The following is a 16,297-nucleotide window of genomic DNA, read 5'->3' on the forward strand; positions in this document are numbered from 1 at the left end:
TGGCCGTCAGGCTTGGTGGCAAGCACCTGTTCAGCCATGTCACAGCCAGCCTCTGAAAGTGACTTAATGGACCTATTTTATTGTTAAGATGGCTAAGCTTGAGGAGCTAGAGATTCAAGGGCATTTCCTGGATGGAAGGGGAAATAGTTGAGAAATAAGCCCTTTATATCAGAGAGCAGGAAATTTCTATACCCAGACTTTCTGACATGGGGTATGTGTATGAAGGTGGGAACTGATGACAAACAAAACTTTCCCACTGGACAGTGTGTGCAACTCTACCAAATCAAGTGAAACTCCCTTTACTGTTCCTGATGGTTCAGAGTTCAGACTACTCCAAAAGCCAGCTCATTTCCAAGCTGGCTGACCCAAGACCCCTCATCTCTCTGTACCTAGCTCCCTGATCTCTAATAGAACGGTGCCATGTGGGCTGCTCTCTGCCAGGCTGACCAAGAAAATGCATCTCAAGCACATACATCTAAATCCCGCGCATTTATCTCGACCTCGATGCCTTGCTTAGTTCTAGCTTCTCACTGTACAAATGTATCCAGAACAAAAAACGGATACTTCTGCATGGTAAAAATTTAGATCTGGTCCGCTACCGAACACAAAACAGGAGTGACTAATAGAATGTTTCTAAGGGCTTTCTCCAAGTCAGATGGGCCAGAGAGGTAGCAAAACTTAACAGCCGGTCCACCATCTGACAACTCTTTTAGCTGTTTATCAAGTACGTACTTGAAATGTTTGTTGTCAAATGGATGAGGAAAATAGCTAAGAATGAATATGGTGCTGACACACCCAGGATGTTGTTTAGTGAAATAGCTGAGCCCCTCTCCCAGGTACCGCTTATTTACTGTCCAAGTCCCCGGAAGGAAGCTGTGGAGCTAAATAAATGGCAGAAGCATCACATGTCTCACCATGTCCCCCAAGTGGCCTAGAACTCACTATGTGTACCAGGCTTAGAACCACGATCCCCACAACTTCCCAAGGATATAAGCAGGTTAGGTGCCACCATTCTAAGCTTAATAAATTAATACTTTTATTTTAATTATGTAGTGTCTGTTTATGTGAATGCCAGTGTCTGATTTAGTGAGAAGCTTTGGATCCCCGGGGAGCTGGAGTTATGAGCAACTGTGAACTGTCTGAAGTGGGAACTGGGAACGGAGATTGGGGTCTTGCAGAAACAGCACATACCAGTAACTCATGAACCCCTTGGGATAACAACTCCTAAAGGAAAGTATCAGTTCTTATCCATCCCAGGTTTAAACTTTGCTTGTAAACAGAAGACATGGTCACTCTGCAACCCAATGTTCCAGCGGAGAGGCCACCAGAGCATGTCTCTAGGAGGGTGGTATGGATGACAAGAAACTCGGGCTCACTGCAATAGCTGTTTCAACTACTACAGAGACTACACAAGAGGTTCAACAGAATTTACTTGTATATTTTCCATTTTCTATACTACTTGAAGGCATAGGATAGCTTCGTCTTAGCTTTCTACAATACTGTGTTTTAAGTCTACCCAGTAAACTAAGAGGCAGTACAACTTGAATACAACTGAGGAGGTGAGAAGCAACTCGGCAGGCCCTGGTGCTCAACAGTTCCGGAATAAACAGGTAGCGCGCAGCCGCATTAAAAGGTAGTTTGCAAATATTCAAGTTACACCGAGATTCCTTCCAAACCTCTGCCTTGCTCAAACCAGCGCACCTGGCCACTGCTAACACCGCGGCACGGCATTTGGTGAATGGTGATGGTTTTACTTTCTTCTTAATCAAAAGCCTGTGGAGGTGCTGCCACGCAGCAGAGTAAGTCAGCTCTGCTCGAGGACGAGGTGCCAATTGTGAAGTCACAAAAGGTACAGTTTACATGAGAAACGCACATTAACAAGTGGCCCAAATACAGAGCTGGACAGAACCAGACCAGTAAGTCTATAGTTACTCAACTGAACTAACATAAGTACATTCAAAATAAAGCCGGAGATCAGAATAGGTTTTAGAATCAAATTTGCAGACTTTCTTGATAAAACAGAAGAGTGACCTTCTGCAGTTGGAAATGAGGCTCTCACCTGGCGAAGAGCAGAGACTTGGCAGTCCCTCCTGCACAGGTAAGGAAATAAGTGACAAAGTCTCTTGCACTGAAGTTATGTATTTTAACAGCTTTACATGTAATATTCATATATAAAAAACTTTAAGTGCTTTTCTCCAATTTAAAAATCTAAAGAATTCAAAAATAAGGCATTCAATATTTGAAAAAAGTACAGATTTACAAAATGTGTATATTCTGTCATGAAAACTCCACACCAACATTATACACTTGGAAAAAAATACAAACAGGATATATTACAAATTTATGCAGCAATAACTTAGTTCACACCATGCAATAAAAAGTACATTAATCAAGATACACAAGCTTTTGTAGGTTCTAAACTGAAGGACTTTTTCTTTTTTCTCTGCAGAATCCTTAAAACCCGTGGCACTTAAAACTTGCTAGCCTTCCTACTGGGAGGTAAATTATACACAACGACGATGGAAAGGTGGACAGACCAGGTGTCTATTATGAGTCATTCCAGCTCTGCTCAACAATGGCCGAAACCCTCTTCTCATACTCCCGTTTGTTTTCCTGATAAAGCTGTGCTGCTTGGCTATTGGCCGGACTGTTTGGATTCGGCTCATCCAACAGAGACTAGAAGACAGAGAGAAGAAAATGCTGCTCAGTTATATGCTATATTAACAGGACTCAGATGAGGACAAAAAAATTACACAGAACAGAATCGCAAAACCTTCTGAAGTGGCATGAAGCAGGTTCCTGTGGCTAAAGGGCATAAGCTTCCAAAACAATTCCGAGTTCCCTTAAGACTTCCCATTTCAAGGAAATCAGCTGACAACACTCATCAGCATATAACAACTTCCTTGCCACGGAATGAGCAGCTAACTCTCGTTAAACTTTAACACCTGTTAAACACCTTAGTCATTTCATTTCATTTATTTTTTAGTGCTAGTATCCCGCCATCTCTCAGTTTTCTAAGACACGTTTTTTTCTGTGCAGCCCTGGCTGCCCTCAAACAGAGATCCGTCTGCCTCTGCTTTCCTATAGCTAGGATTAAAGGTGTGTGCCAGCACTGCCCACCTCCCAGACCCACGTTTTTTGTGGCTGAGGTGTGGGGCATGCTGGGTAAGTACTCCACTACTAACCACTGTCCCCCACATAGCAGGCAGGGAATACAATAGTACAGCTGTGAGATGGCCAGAGTGGGGAGGAAAGAACATGGTCATGAGCAAGCTAGGGTAATGGTCACTCTTCCATGTAGACCATTCCTAAATACATGAGACACGGGACCAGAGCTGCACTATGACAGTCGTGGGGATTGAGGACACACAGGGACTGGACAGATGGACAAAGGTAAGCAGGATAGACAGGTAGTGAAAATCAGAAATGAACAAGGTTCAGTGATGTAGTATGAAACACGACACTCCCCAGAGATAGGCAGAACAGTAAGGCCAAAAAACTCACAAAGACTGACATACATGAAACAGTTTGTTGGTTTTTTGCTCCTCTCAAATCAGCACAGCTACATCAGCCTCCCTAGACTCACAGACCAACAGTTACTGCCCCTCTTTCTCGAATGGAACAACAGGTACAGGTTCTTTGTACCTGGCAGTTCCTGGAGGTCCCTATGGCTTTCTAAGTAATTACTTTACTTCTTCCCAAGATACTACGTGGACACAAGTAAGCCTCACTTGTGAGAATATGGACACATGAGAAGGAAACAGGCCGTGATCAGGCACAGTGGCACATGCCTGTATCTGCAGCATTTGGGAAGAGAGACAGTCTTCCATGGGTTGGCCTGGGCAACAAGAGACCTCTGCCCTCCAAAACAAAACAAAACAAAACAAAAAAACAAGCTGTGGATTAGATCTTGTATGTCAACTACCAAGAGTGTGGTGTGGAGCAGTCGGGGTGTTGTCCAAGTCACGCATTAGTTACCATGAGTAACCAGTTCTACCCCACAGTTATGAAGAAGCTGTGATGCAGTTTACCTGAATTGAAGTTAAGATGGAGGAGACGTCGTACGTGGGGCTCCATCGGTTCTGCAGGATGTCTAAGCATATGCTGCCGTCAGCATACACTGCAAAACAGCACAGGTCAGTCACCAGCAGCTCACCCCACAGTAAGACCTCCTCAGCACACAGACTCCCGTCTTAGAGGGAACCTTGTTCTGAACGTGACATCTGCCTCACTACCCTGTGACACCTCTGGAAGGCTGAGGGAAATCTTTCTGAAGCACAGCATACATTCATTACCCCATTTTGGGTCTTAGGTTGTAGCTTAGTGGTAGCATTGCCTGCTTCACACGTGCAGGCCTGGGTCACTCCCCAGCAACCAAACCAAAACTACTCCACCTTTCTGAAGTCTCAAATAGAGATCCTAAAAACAGCTCACTGTTCTAGATGATTCCTAGATTATCACGAACACAGATATTTACTGGTAGGACTTTACTTTCACAACAGCATAATCTATGAGGCAAAAAAAAACCCCAAACTTCCTCGCGCTCCAAAAATCTGTGGCCCTCGTGTCTAGAGGTGCAGCTTGGTGGTGGAGCAGTTATAGTCATGGACAAAGTCCTGGGTTAGGGTTAGGTTCCCAGCGTCACAAAATAGTAAAGACACATTCAAGGAACATTATTAGTGTAGTCATCAAAAATGCCACCTATCACTGGGTTTGCCTTAGAAATAAGAAGCTTTTGTTATAGATAGGGTCTCACTATGTTGCCCTGGCTGGCCGGGAACTCATTATGTAGATCAGGCTAGACTTGAACTCACAGAGATTGGCCTGCCATTGCCTGTAAAGTTTAAAAATTATATTCGGTAGTTCCATATTTTGATTTTTAAAAATCATATAAACACCTTCACTTTGACTAAATGAGGTCATAGATATTTGTAAAATTAATGTCAAGGACTGGAGAGATGGCTCAGTGGTTAAGAGCACTGACTGGTCTTCCAGAGGTCCTGAGTTCAATTCCCAGCAACCACATGGTGGCTTAAACCATCTGTAATGGGGTCTGATGCCCTCTTTTGGTGTGTGTGAAGACAGTGACAGTGTACCCACACATAAAATAACTCTAAAAAAAACAAAAGTGTTTAAAAAAATTAATGTCAAAATATTTGCAGCTAAGACTGATGATGGCTGATATTGACCCTTATAATATACATCCCATCCCTAAAACCCCCAGCCATACAGAAGTCAACATTCATTGGAAAACTTTACCCCTTGGGCCAATGAGTAGGACTTCGTTCTTTGGGAAGAAATGTCATGCAGTCAAGGCCTGCTATGGAGCCTAGGGCGGCACTGAGCTCTAATCCTCCTGCTTCTTTCTATCTCTCAAGTGTTGTGATTATAGGCATGTTCCTCCTCTGGCAATATTGCCAAAATGAAAAACCCCAGAACCAGGATATTCTCCATAGAAACAGGATAGAGGGGAGACAGAGTGAGTGTGCATGCGTGCGTGTGTGTTTAAATCCGAGGGTCTCCTCTTTCCATCCCTATTACCCCTCTGGGAAGTTTTATCCTCCTGTCCTCACTTGTTCTCTGTGCTAACAGTTAACCTCAGTTCAGACCTTTTGACCTGAAAGTGTAAGTCATCCACTTCTTATCTTTCCTACAGAATCAAATGTCACACAGGCCAGAAGGGGGAAAAAAAAAAAACAAAACCCCACATTTGATAATTTTAAAGCTTTGAACTGGTTTTGATTTTTTTTTTTAGATGCCAAAAAGAAACTTGCATCTAAATGTCTATCAAGTGATCCACAGGTACACAGAATATACCTAGATAGTAAATTATTCATGCAGTAGAGACAAAGTACAGCTACAACTATCCCAACAGACAGACCCAGGGCTTACATAGGTGAAGTCAGTAAGGGCTTGTGCTCCAAGAGCCCATTGATACAAAGCACCTGGACCATTTGTTCTATCTCACAAGAGAAAATGAAGCTGGCCACATTCATACTTTTGCTGTGTCTGTGACTACACCCAGACTCTACTCAACTGGATAATTTTAATGCACTGTACTTTTGTAATATGGTGTAATTGTGTAATACAGTGGTGGAGCACACCTTCAACCCCAGTACTTGGGAGGTAGATAGATCTCTGAGTTCATGGCCAGCCTTGCCTACAAAGCAGGTTCCAAGACAGCCAGGGCTACACAGAGAAAGGCTGCCTTGAAAAGCCAACCAAGCAAACAACAAATCAACAGGAATGGGCAAGCACAATGGTGCACACATTATATATGAGTGTGTCAACCTGAGCCTGGGCGTGCAGCTCAGTTTGTAGAGTACATTTCTAGATTGATTCCTAGCACCATGGAAATTGGGCATGGGGGCACCTACCTGTAAGCACTCTGGAGATAGAAGATCCTGAGTTCAAAGTCACCCTTGGATACATCAACCTGAAGGGTAGCCTGGCTATGAGAGTCCATCATTTATCTGTTTTACTCATTTGAGTGTATACACATATACATGTGTGCTCTAGTAACACATATGCAGGTCAGAGGACAACCTGCAGGAATTTGTTCTATCTTCTGAGCCCTGGGGACTGAACTCAGGCTGTCACACTTAGTGGGAAGGTACCTTTTTACCTACTGAGCCATTTTATTGTATGGGCTAGGGTCTCATGAAGGCCAGTCTGGCTTTAAAGTTGCTAAGTAGCTTGAATTCCTGACTACTCACCCCCTGGCTTGAATGTGTGGAAGTTTCAAATAAAATTTGTGTTCTTTAAGCAAATAAATGTTTATTACTTAAATTCAGATGTTAGTAAATTACTTTAATTCACGTTAAAATTCTACAGAACTGTAGCTAACATGGGCATGGAAGCGGCATTTGAAGGTCAGCCCTAACTGTAAGAATACGCTGTACCCAAGGGGAGGAACGAGCCCTCCAACCCTCATCCCATCTCTGACAGAGTCTAAGATAAGAGGCTGCTACTTACCATTTGGATGAAACATTTTGGATAAAAACCTAACGGTTGGTGGTTTATTTGGATATTCTTCAGAAAATTCTATTACTAGTTTAAAAGTACCTAAATAGAAAACAAACCAAAGTACAATAAAGGCAAACATTACTTTTAAATGTCTTCATTAAAAATTCTTAATTCCATATCAAGTTTTGCACAACCACACTGGTTAGCTTGAGAACTCTCATTTAGCATATAAAACATCTAACATACTTCTGTTGTGGACTATGAACAGGCAATCTGGCAAGAACTTGGAGGACAAGCCCTTTTGTGGACTACCGAGAACGTAGTACGTGGTAGCTGCCGTATCTGATGGACTGACTCACCAGTATGATGTGTACAGGCAGACAACACACCTGGGAAGTGTGAGGTCAGAGGTCAATTTTGTTTTGAAGTTCTTTCCTCCCACCTTTACCTGAGTTCTGAGAAATCAAACTCAAGATTGTCAGGGTTTGTGTGGGCAAGCTCCTTCACCCTCTGAGCCATCTCCCTACTCCCCATTGTCAGATTTTTGGAAGGCAACTGGGCCCTAGCTACTAATATTTTAAAAATACACACTTGAAGAACTAGAAAGTTGTTTATAGCTTAAAAGGAGTGTGCCAGAGGATTCTGAGAGCTGACTACCCCCTGACAAAGGACAACTTAGCAGTGAGCACTGATGGGAAAGGTAGTTTTATTTTTCATCTGAATCAGTTATGTAGCTCACATCTTCACTTCTCAGAGATTTGGAACACAATCTTCACTTTGTTACTTTCTATTGTTGCTATTAGTTGGAAACTTGGGGTTCGAGAGGTTAAAGACATAAGCTGAACAACTCTTAAGTCCTATTTTGCTATCTGCATACAGGTTAATAGAGGAAACAGACGGTTAACTACGATGCTATGCTGAGGATGGAAGGACAGCAGCCTTATGCTCGTCTTAAGCTCTTTGCTGACCTACACCTCCAGCCTGGATGTGTTTCAGGTTTACATTCTTATTTTTGCAATTATAGAAACAGCTGGCCTATACACAGTTTCAAGTAAGCACGTGAGGCATTGAGCTCTTTGTTCTCAGAACCACTTAGCAGTCTGAGTCCCACTATGGGTAAGAAGTGGATTCATGAAACGGAGAGGCACAGAGAACAACATACACTATGATTAACTCACCATGGCAACAGACACAAGAACTCCAAGAACCAGATAGAACCAAGTGGCAGAAAAGTTATGGAATAATTTTGTGGCCTGAATATTACCACTTTCTGATTTCCAAAACATTGACTTTAAAAATAGGATTTAATTAAAATAATGGTTGCAAAAATCTCTGAGATTCACACAGCTGAGATTTGTTAGCTCTTGTTTTCAGTACAGACTGCGTCCAATAACCTACTGGAACTTGTACCAGAAATCATTAGCTTGACAGCTGGGGACGCAGCTCAGTTACAGAACACTTGCATAGCAGATAGAAAGCCTGGGGTGGAAGCATAGGAAATATTGTAACCAACCCCAGCTACTCAGGCAGCTGAGACAAGATCTCAAGTCCTAGGCCACCTGAGCAACTCCACAGGACCTTGTCTCAAAATAAAGAAGAAAGGGGTTGGGCACTGGCAGCCCAGTGAAGAGTGCTAGCACTGGGACACCTGAGGTCACTCTCAGCTGTCAAAACAGAGTGCCTGCCTGAGAAAATTCTCAAATTTATTAAAAAGTAACCGAGCCTTACTATATAGTAACCTAATAATACACTTCAGAGACATGCTAAATAGCATACTAACGACTGGACAGTCACAAGGACACACTAGTCTGCACTTGTACTGTTCTCCTTCATGTTTGCTTTAAAGATGACAGCTGGGTTCTCTTATCTACATGCAATCTGTTACAATATGTTGTTTGGTTGACGTACAATATCAGAAGAAAATATGACCTCACAATATGTAACTGTAAAGAATTTTTACAGCCCTTTCAGATAACTAGACTGGTCTGATATTATACAAGCTTTTTTTTTTTTTTTTAAAGGTTTGTTGCATTGAAGCATTGGAGGGAAAAAAAAACCCCAAAAAACAAACAGAAAAAAATCAAAAATTAAAAAAAAAAAACAACAAAAAAAACCCCCACCTCTTTGTACTCAAATACAAGTTTAATGTAATTTAAAAAATATACAGAAATAAAAAACATGTAAAGTACAACAAAATTTAACTGCTGTACTTTAAAGTTTTGTCATTTTTTCTTCTCGGACAATGCTACAGACTAGACCCATGGCCATTCTAGGAACACACTCTACCACCCAGCTACTACCCTAGGCCTGTCAGTCATTCTTTCAAGAAAACATATTTCATGAAAAAAAACCAGCAGACTAAGCTCTGACTGACTCAGCTGTGGAATACTTCTGATATCCCTTCACCATGCAGAATATTAAGGAGCAGACTAAGAGGTCCAAATGTAGTGACATGGGCAATTTCAATAATTGTTAAGTCCTTTTAAACGCAAAGAACACAGCAACTGTCAGCACGGTGTGGGCCACAGTCTCAGCTTGTTCTTAGATGCTCAATTATTTAGGTAAGGATCTAGCTTAATTAGGCTGCTTTTATACCAGCAATGTCAAGGCCAACACAACACTGGTATCAAGGTCATATGATCTCAATAGGGGACTTAAGACATCCTGAAGAGTTTGGGAATGAATCACAACTGAGAAGTCCCAAGATAGTTAAAAAAAAAATTTGCTACAATCCATTCAGTAGCTCCTAGGATTCTTCATGCCTATCTTGAAATAAGGTGACAGTGTAGCATATATCCCCTACACGTGCATACATGTTTAAGAAGAAAGAAGATAGTCTTAGCACTTGGAAGGCAGAGGCAGGAGGATTTCTGTGAGTCTAGACCTACAGAAGGGGCTACAGTGAGAACCATCTCAAATGTATAGATGCTAGGTTATTCTACAGCATTTCTGTCTAAGACCTAAATCCAGACCAGCCTCATTATTCTTCAACAGGCACTTATTAGTCCAGAGTCCAAGCGGTAGGTACCACTTTCTTCTCAGGATTTCAGGTGGCCCCTCACAAATAGATCACAGTAATTATTCTTGTCAAATATGCTGACTAGATGAATTCTGAAGTCATTCTGACAATTACAGCAAAGCTGTTTAATTTTTTAAAATCCACTATAATTAGGGAAAATCTTTTAGTACCTGCTTAAAGCCAATTTAATAAACTTAATTGTGATTACAGATTAGAACCATTCTCCCATTTTCCTGGCTCCTGTCAGAGAGACCCAACTTGAGACGCAAATGACTGCACAGTGTTTCTGGGTGCTAAATGCTGAGTAGTGAAGCTACCGGTGACTACAGATTCAGGACTCAGGGATGCCTGGCAGTGGAGTGCTTGCCTAGAACACACTAAACTCTGGATTTGATCCCTAGCAGGAGGGAAAAGAAGAAATGAAAATTTTTATCATAAGACCCTTATCAATGCAGACAATAAAGCAAGGAAATACAATCACCCTCTTGGTATTAACTGAAGAGCAACCTCTATTAGGCCACCCAACTATAGCACAGACCCACTTAGACCTACAGCTGTAGAGGCAGCCCATGTCACAGAGGAAACTGGTGAGAGGTGACCAAGCTGATCTGCAAAAACAGATCCTCATAAACTCTTAATTTTTCACTTGCTTGCTTAGTATGCAAAGAGTTTACTAAGAGTAGAGCCTGTCTTCAAATAGTGTTAGAGCCTCTTACCAAAAAGCACCCTTTTAATATGTAGATAATAAGAATGACTTACCATCTTCAAAGGGTGTCCCTTCTGGTCTGAAAACAAAAAGATCTCTGATTAAAACAAGTTTTTCCTTCTTTGTCTTCAGGGAGAGAAGGGTAAGTAAGCTGGGGAACCAGGAAGGACAGTGCTCACCCTGCTGCCTGAGAGCTGCGTAAACATCACCAGTCAGACTGCCAGACAGCCTTGGCTTAAACTCAGGCAGCACAAAGGCTCTCAATGATCAAGTTCTTTTTAAAAGGAAACTTGTCTATGATTTTCTTGAAAAAATAATATAGTACAGCCCAATGCACAGCCAACTGTGGTGGCAAATGCCTTTATTCCCAGCACTGGGAAGGAGGAGGCAGGTAGCTATCTTGAGTTTGAGGCCAGCCTGGGCTACAAGTGAGTTCCATGACTGCTAGAGGCTACACAGAGAAATCCTGTTTTCAAACCCAAAACCAACTAACAAACGAAAACCCAAGAGTGTGCAAGTGGGCATGCACCACACACTCGTGTATTCCCAGATACTCAGGAGGGAGTCAACGGTTGAGACTACCTAAGACGCACAGTATAAGGCCAGCCTGACTTGGCAAGACCACCTCAAACTACAATTTTAAAAAGGATGGTGCAACACATATACACAGAATAGAAAGGGAGGGGGTACCACAGCCCAGGCTGCCTGACCATGCAGCAATCCTCCTTCCTCAGACTCCTGAGTGCTAGGATTTATTAAGTATGAGTCAGTATACCTACCTATTTTGATTTTGAGATAAGATCTCATAAATAGCCCAGGTTGGCTTCTAAATTGTGATCCTTTTGTCTCAGCCTTCCAGAGGCTATGATTACAGATGATTGAAACCAGGACTTCAAGAATGTTAGGCAAGCACTTCCACAACTGAGCTAGCTACATTCCTAGTCCCCTACTACTTACAAATGTAGACTCCTATAAGACAGCTAACTGATTAAGAGTACTTGAGAAAATCCTCTTACAGGAGTTTGGTTCCCAGCACCCATGGCAGGCAGCTTACAACTTAAGGAGATTGGACACTGGCCTCTGGCTGGCTTCCATGGGCACCTGCTCTCTTGTACATGGATCCTTCAAACCCTGTTACCAATTACTGGGTTGACTGTAAAATGATACTATACCATAACTAGCTGTAGTGGAAAACTCCCATAATCCCATACCTACACAAACATACATAATCAAAATAAGTTTTAAATGAAAAAGGATGTACAGAGCTAGCAAGAATAGTTTAGCAGGAAGAACTACTCACCATACTATTTCTTGAACACATACGTGATGGAGGGAGAGAAATGACTACAGTTGTCATCTTACCTCTATATTGAGTGTTGTGGGTTATGGACACCTACTCACACAGTCAGTCAGTCAGCGAGTGTGTGCGCACACACACACAAACAAAAAATTAGAAAGGTATTAAGTATGGTGGCCCAAGCCTGTGTTCCCAGCACTGAGGATGTTGAGGCAAGAGGATCCTAAGTTTGAGAACAATCTGAAAAATGCATGGAGACCTTTTTTTGTTGTTTTTGTAAAACAGGGCCTCAGTAAGCAGCCTGGACCTTAACCTCCAAGTGCTGGATCAAAGGGGCCAAACCTTTGTCAAGAGTCCATCTCAATAAAATTTCACAGGTGCGAAGAGTGAAGCCCAGTGATGGAGCACTTGCCTACAATGTGTTAAGATGCTTGGATTCAACCCCAGCATCACCCAAAGTAAGATGCTTGGATTCAACCCCAGCATCACCCAAAGTAAAACTACCTTCCTTGTTCAATGGCTTCTCAGGGGGCTGTGCATATAGGATTTTTAGCTGAAATTCTTATCACAGCGAAGTTTTCAGTTCCTTTGGTTCCAAGTGTTTTTACGGCTCCAACAGTATGGGCATAAACTGCAAGTGCACAGCACATTTTATGAGTTGATTTCTCTCTTCTCCTTTATCACCCTACTTAATTTCAAGTATTTACTTCTTATTGTTGGGGATCAAGCCAGGGCCATACGCATGGCAGGCAAGCATTCTACCACTCAGCTTCACTCAATGCCTTTACACCCTAGATCATTTACCTGGAGTGACCGTAAAACCATACCATAGCTAGGTACAGTATCAAACTCCCACAATCCCAGCTACTCCTGAGGGCCTAAAGCAAGAGGATCACTGCAGCCCAGTTCAAAATCACCCCGATCAACACTGTAACACCTTGTCTCAAGGGAAAGAAACCAAATTAAACTTAACAGCAAGGAGCAGACCAATTTTATATAAATGTCCCAGACTCAATAAAATGTTTCAGGAGCTGGGTATACAGCTTAGTGATAGGAGCACAATAAGCACAGGAGGCCTATGGTTCTCAAAAAAGTGCCCCCTACCCCAACAAGTGAGCTTCGGATCCACCTCAGCCTCTTTCCTTGGTGCTTATATACTTACTTTTCCTAAGCAGTCGCTATTTCAACTCACCCAAATATAACTGCGTTCCACTGCATGATGTTGTTTTCAGATGGTGCACCACTGACCCCCACAGGTGGGTCCTCTTGCAATCTAGAAATCCAGAGTAGTCATTTTCAGAGTTGAACATAAAGGTCAGTGAGGTCAAATTCTACTGAACCTATTCTGAGAGACTGACTAGACTGACTTATTGTTGGAGCTGAAATGAGCTATGACTTAAAAGAATCAACCAGGTTAATATACTTACTAATACTACCAGTGATCTCTAAGCCCAAAGGACTAGGTGGTCATCCTTCTTCACACAGCAAGATTTAAGATATGATCTCTTGAAGAACTCTTGTTTCCAGACTGCCCTCTTGACCCATTACAAGTTTACAATTTTAGCAATGAAAAATATTTTAGAGAATCTGCAACTACCAGGTGGTAGTGGTGTGCATGCCTTTAGACCCAGCACTTTGGAGGCAGCCTGGTCTACAGAATGAATTCCAAAACAGTCAGGGCTACACAGAAAAACCCTGTCTCAAAAAACCAAAACCAAACACCAAAAACCAAAACCAAACCACACAAAAGCCTACAGTTTTTCTACCTTCATCATGCAAGGATCTCCAGTCCTAACACAAAATCGTAGGAAATCTCCATACACTAAATAACTGAAAAGCATATTCAGTTTAACTAGAAAGCGAACCACACTTTATGGTCTGTGCTTCAGACAGTGGCTTTCTCAAGTAGCCAGAAGCTCCAGCTAGCTTTCCAGCAGTCTCTCTTTTAAAGACACTGCTCTCAGGCCAACTCTACCTTAGGCCTTCATACAAAGTTTCATACAGCACTTTCAACAGACGTCATCATCAATTTCATGTAACCTCAAGATCCTTGGAAAACCACCAAAGGCACCTTGTACTCAATCGGGTACAGAAATTGCAAAAATGAACAAGAGATAATAATGGATGATGTATTAGCCATAATGGCAAGGTTTATTTGCATGCTACAGAGCCAATCAAATATAGTGACTTCAAGCCTTTTGCACCAACAAGGGCATCTCATCTGTCAGATCATAAAAAAAAAAAAAAAAAAGCCTTCCACCATACAAAGTATGTCATGATTTTTAAGTGGACACTTAGCGATCAGTCCACATTAAAAAACAAACAAACAAACAAACAAACAAAAAACCTCAAGCAGATTATGCCACTAACAGGGCTGAGAGGAACGAACTTACTGCCTGATTCCTCAATTTTAAGTGGCTAAAATCAGCAACGAATTAAATGAAGCTGTCCAAGGCCCAAGACCTCCAAATGCCCCAGACAGGGCTTTATAAAGGCAAAGTCGAGCAGTTGCTTCCTGAGAGGCAAATCTAAGTTTTTATAGTACAGATCTGTCTCAATCACAGCGGGTCTGCCCAGAAAGAAAACTTAGAGGAGTATCTTGTCGCTGGATTTCAAGTTACGGTTGCTGCACTTGTACGTTTCCAAGGAGAGGTAAACAACTGGAAGAGGAAGGAGAGGTCATTTTCTTCCTTCAAGCCCCTTATTTCCTATAAACTCCTATTTTCCAAAAGGAGGCCCAGGTGGAGTATCAGATTAGCTCCAGTGTGACGGAAGGCATTTCCCAGGCCGGGGAGGCTATAGATAGGCCTTTATTCGGCAGCCAGATCTTAGTTCCAGAAGGCACTGGCAGCGGAGTGGCTAGCTCCAGGTCCAGGTTTCCCGAGCCAGTTCTCAAGGTCCTTCCAGGTGGGCGGGGGCAGATCGGGTTTCGGGGGATGGGCTAACCACCTCCGGACCTCGCGCAGCAGACCCCACCCTCACCACTGCAGAAAGGGAAAGAGATTTGGGACAGTATTCACCCCAACCCCGCTACAAATAGGAGACCACGGGGCCCTGTAACAAAGCTGGACTGGTCCTCCAGGCGAGGCCAGAACCTCAGGAAAAGCTCCCTAGCACCACCTGCGGAGGGGACACCGCAGGGTGCAGAGGCGGGAGGTGAAGCGTCTGCATTTGGCCTAGGTGGGCCTCTGGGACACCTAGGCCCAGCGATGGCTACCTTCCTACTTTTGGGGGGGGGGGGAGGGCAGGTGGCTATAATACCGAACATCTTTACTCAAACAGAGGGAGGTATGAAGCGAGGGAGTAAGAGTCGCCGGTGAGCCGGGGCTGCCGTGGGTCCCGCAGGCCCACTGCCCCCCTCCTCAGGGTCACCGGGGGAGGATATCCCGGATCCCCGCCCTACAGTCCATAGCTTCGGGAAGAGGCCGTCATATTGGGCTAAGACGAGGGCCCTTACCGCTTGAAATCCCGCATGAGCCTCCTACGGGCCGGGGTCGACATGCTCCGCAGCTGCCCCGCGGTCAGTCTGAAAGAAAAGAGTCCCGTTCGGCCCCCCCACCCCCCGGCGCAGCGGCCGAATCACTGTGGGTCGCCGCCGCCACCGAGACTGCACAAACAACCCTGCAATGACGTCTCCCTCCGCCGCCTCCAGATCCCTCCGCCCTCCGCCAGTACCACCGCTGGGAGGAGGGGAGAGGGGGCGGGGCGAGCGGGCGCGCGCGCGACCCTGGAGGCGCAGGAGGCCGTCTTCGGGGCTTCTTGGCTGTGAGGAACTATGGAAGGTCCTCTCCGTGCCCAGGCTGGACACGGGCCGGCCCGACCGCGCCGGAGCCCACACGCTACCTTGCCTCGCTCCCCCCGTCGCTAGTTTCAAGTTCGGCCGGACGGGGAGAGAGGTGCATCCGGAGCCTGAGATTTCGGGGAGAGGAGGTGGGATGACGTCAGGTCACGTGACCGCTAGCGGCGTTGTCAACAATCCACCCCTGAGGGGGAGGGAGCGAAGTATCTAGAACCACGTGTGCCTGTGACGCCATCAGAACAAGTCACGTGACGGCCTAGCCTGGCTCTTGGTTTCAGGTCTCACAAAGCAGGTCCTTGAGTTTAAGGAGTTGACACCTCTAGTCATACATTATTCTTTTGGTCCCAAGTACTGGGACTTTGCATAAGGAGACATTGTGGAAGAAGCCACTTGGCGTTCTGAGTCTTTAAAACGGAACAAAAAAATCTGGACTTAATTCTGTTTCAAGTGGCTTAGCAACTCTGGCACGTGGGACAGGTACTGAAAGTGTGGCAAAGCCTTGTAATGAAC

The 16,297-nt window shown here is 43.9% G+C and overlaps 2 protein-coding genes across 10 annotated transcripts in view; one reads left to right on the forward strand and one right to left on the reverse strand.

Annotated features, from left to right (window-relative positions):
* Window positions 1-1,011: 1,011 nt before the first annotated feature.
* Window positions 1,012-15,982, reverse strand: Ube2b (ubiquitin-conjugating enzyme E2B). Of its 3 annotated transcripts, XM_006246343.4 has the most exons (7): window positions 15,832-15,982; window positions 15,446-15,514; window positions 13,181-13,261; window positions 10,745-10,770; window positions 6,976-7,065; window positions 4,032-4,120; window positions 1,414-2,676 (listed from the first exon to the last, which is right to left on the reverse strand). In XM_006246343.4, the coding sequence occupies exons 1-7, from the start codon at window positions 15,888-15,890 to the stop codon at window positions 2,548-2,550; spliced, it is 543 nt and encodes a 180-aa protein (XP_006246405.1). In that variant the 5' UTR covers window positions 15,891-15,982; the 3' UTR covers window positions 1,414-2,547. The 3 variants fall into 3 exon arrangements, with proteins under 3 accessions (NP_112400.1, XP_006246405.1, XP_038942869.1); NM_031138.2 differs by lacking the exon at window positions 15,832-15,982 and having other exon boundaries at window positions 1,012-2,676; window positions 15,446-15,590; XM_039086941.2 differs by lacking the exon at window positions 6,976-7,065 and having other exon boundaries at window positions 15,832-15,959.
* Window positions 7,060-16,297, forward strand: part of Cdkl3 (cyclin-dependent kinase-like 3) — a 94,785-nt gene continuing 85,547 nt past the window's right edge. For 3 of the 7 annotated variants that reach the window (XR_010055233.1, XM_039086738.2, XM_063269760.1), the window contains exon 1: window positions 7,060-15,918. The gene's annotated coding sequence lies outside the window, so the exon portion shown is untranslated. Of the gene's footprint in view, window positions 15,919-15,938; window positions 16,265-16,297 lie in introns of those variants that run through there. The other 4 variants (XM_063269762.1, XM_063269759.1, XR_010055235.1 and 1 more) reach the window with 2 other exon arrangements.

Source organism: Rattus norvegicus, chromosome 10 (genome assembly GCF_036323735.1).
Source record: "Rattus norvegicus strain BN/NHsdMcwi chromosome 10, GRCr8, whole genome shotgun sequence".
In the NCBI taxonomy this organism is placed as follows: domain Eukaryota; kingdom Metazoa; phylum Chordata; class Mammalia; order Rodentia; family Muridae; genus Rattus; species Rattus norvegicus.

Coding starts and splice junctions, on each gene's coding strand:
- Ube2b (XM_006246343.4), bottom strand. CDS start 15,890: ATGCACCTCTCTCCCCGTCCGGCCGAACTTGAAACTAGCGACGGGGGG. Junction 13,262..15,445: donor CTCATGCGGGATTTCAAGCG/GTAAGGGCCCTC, acceptor CTGGATTTCTAG/ATTGCAAGAGGACCCACCTG. Junction 4,121..6,975: donor CAAAATGTTTCATCCAAATG/GTAAGTAGCAGC, acceptor GCTGTTTTGCAG/TGTATGCTGACGGCAGCATA.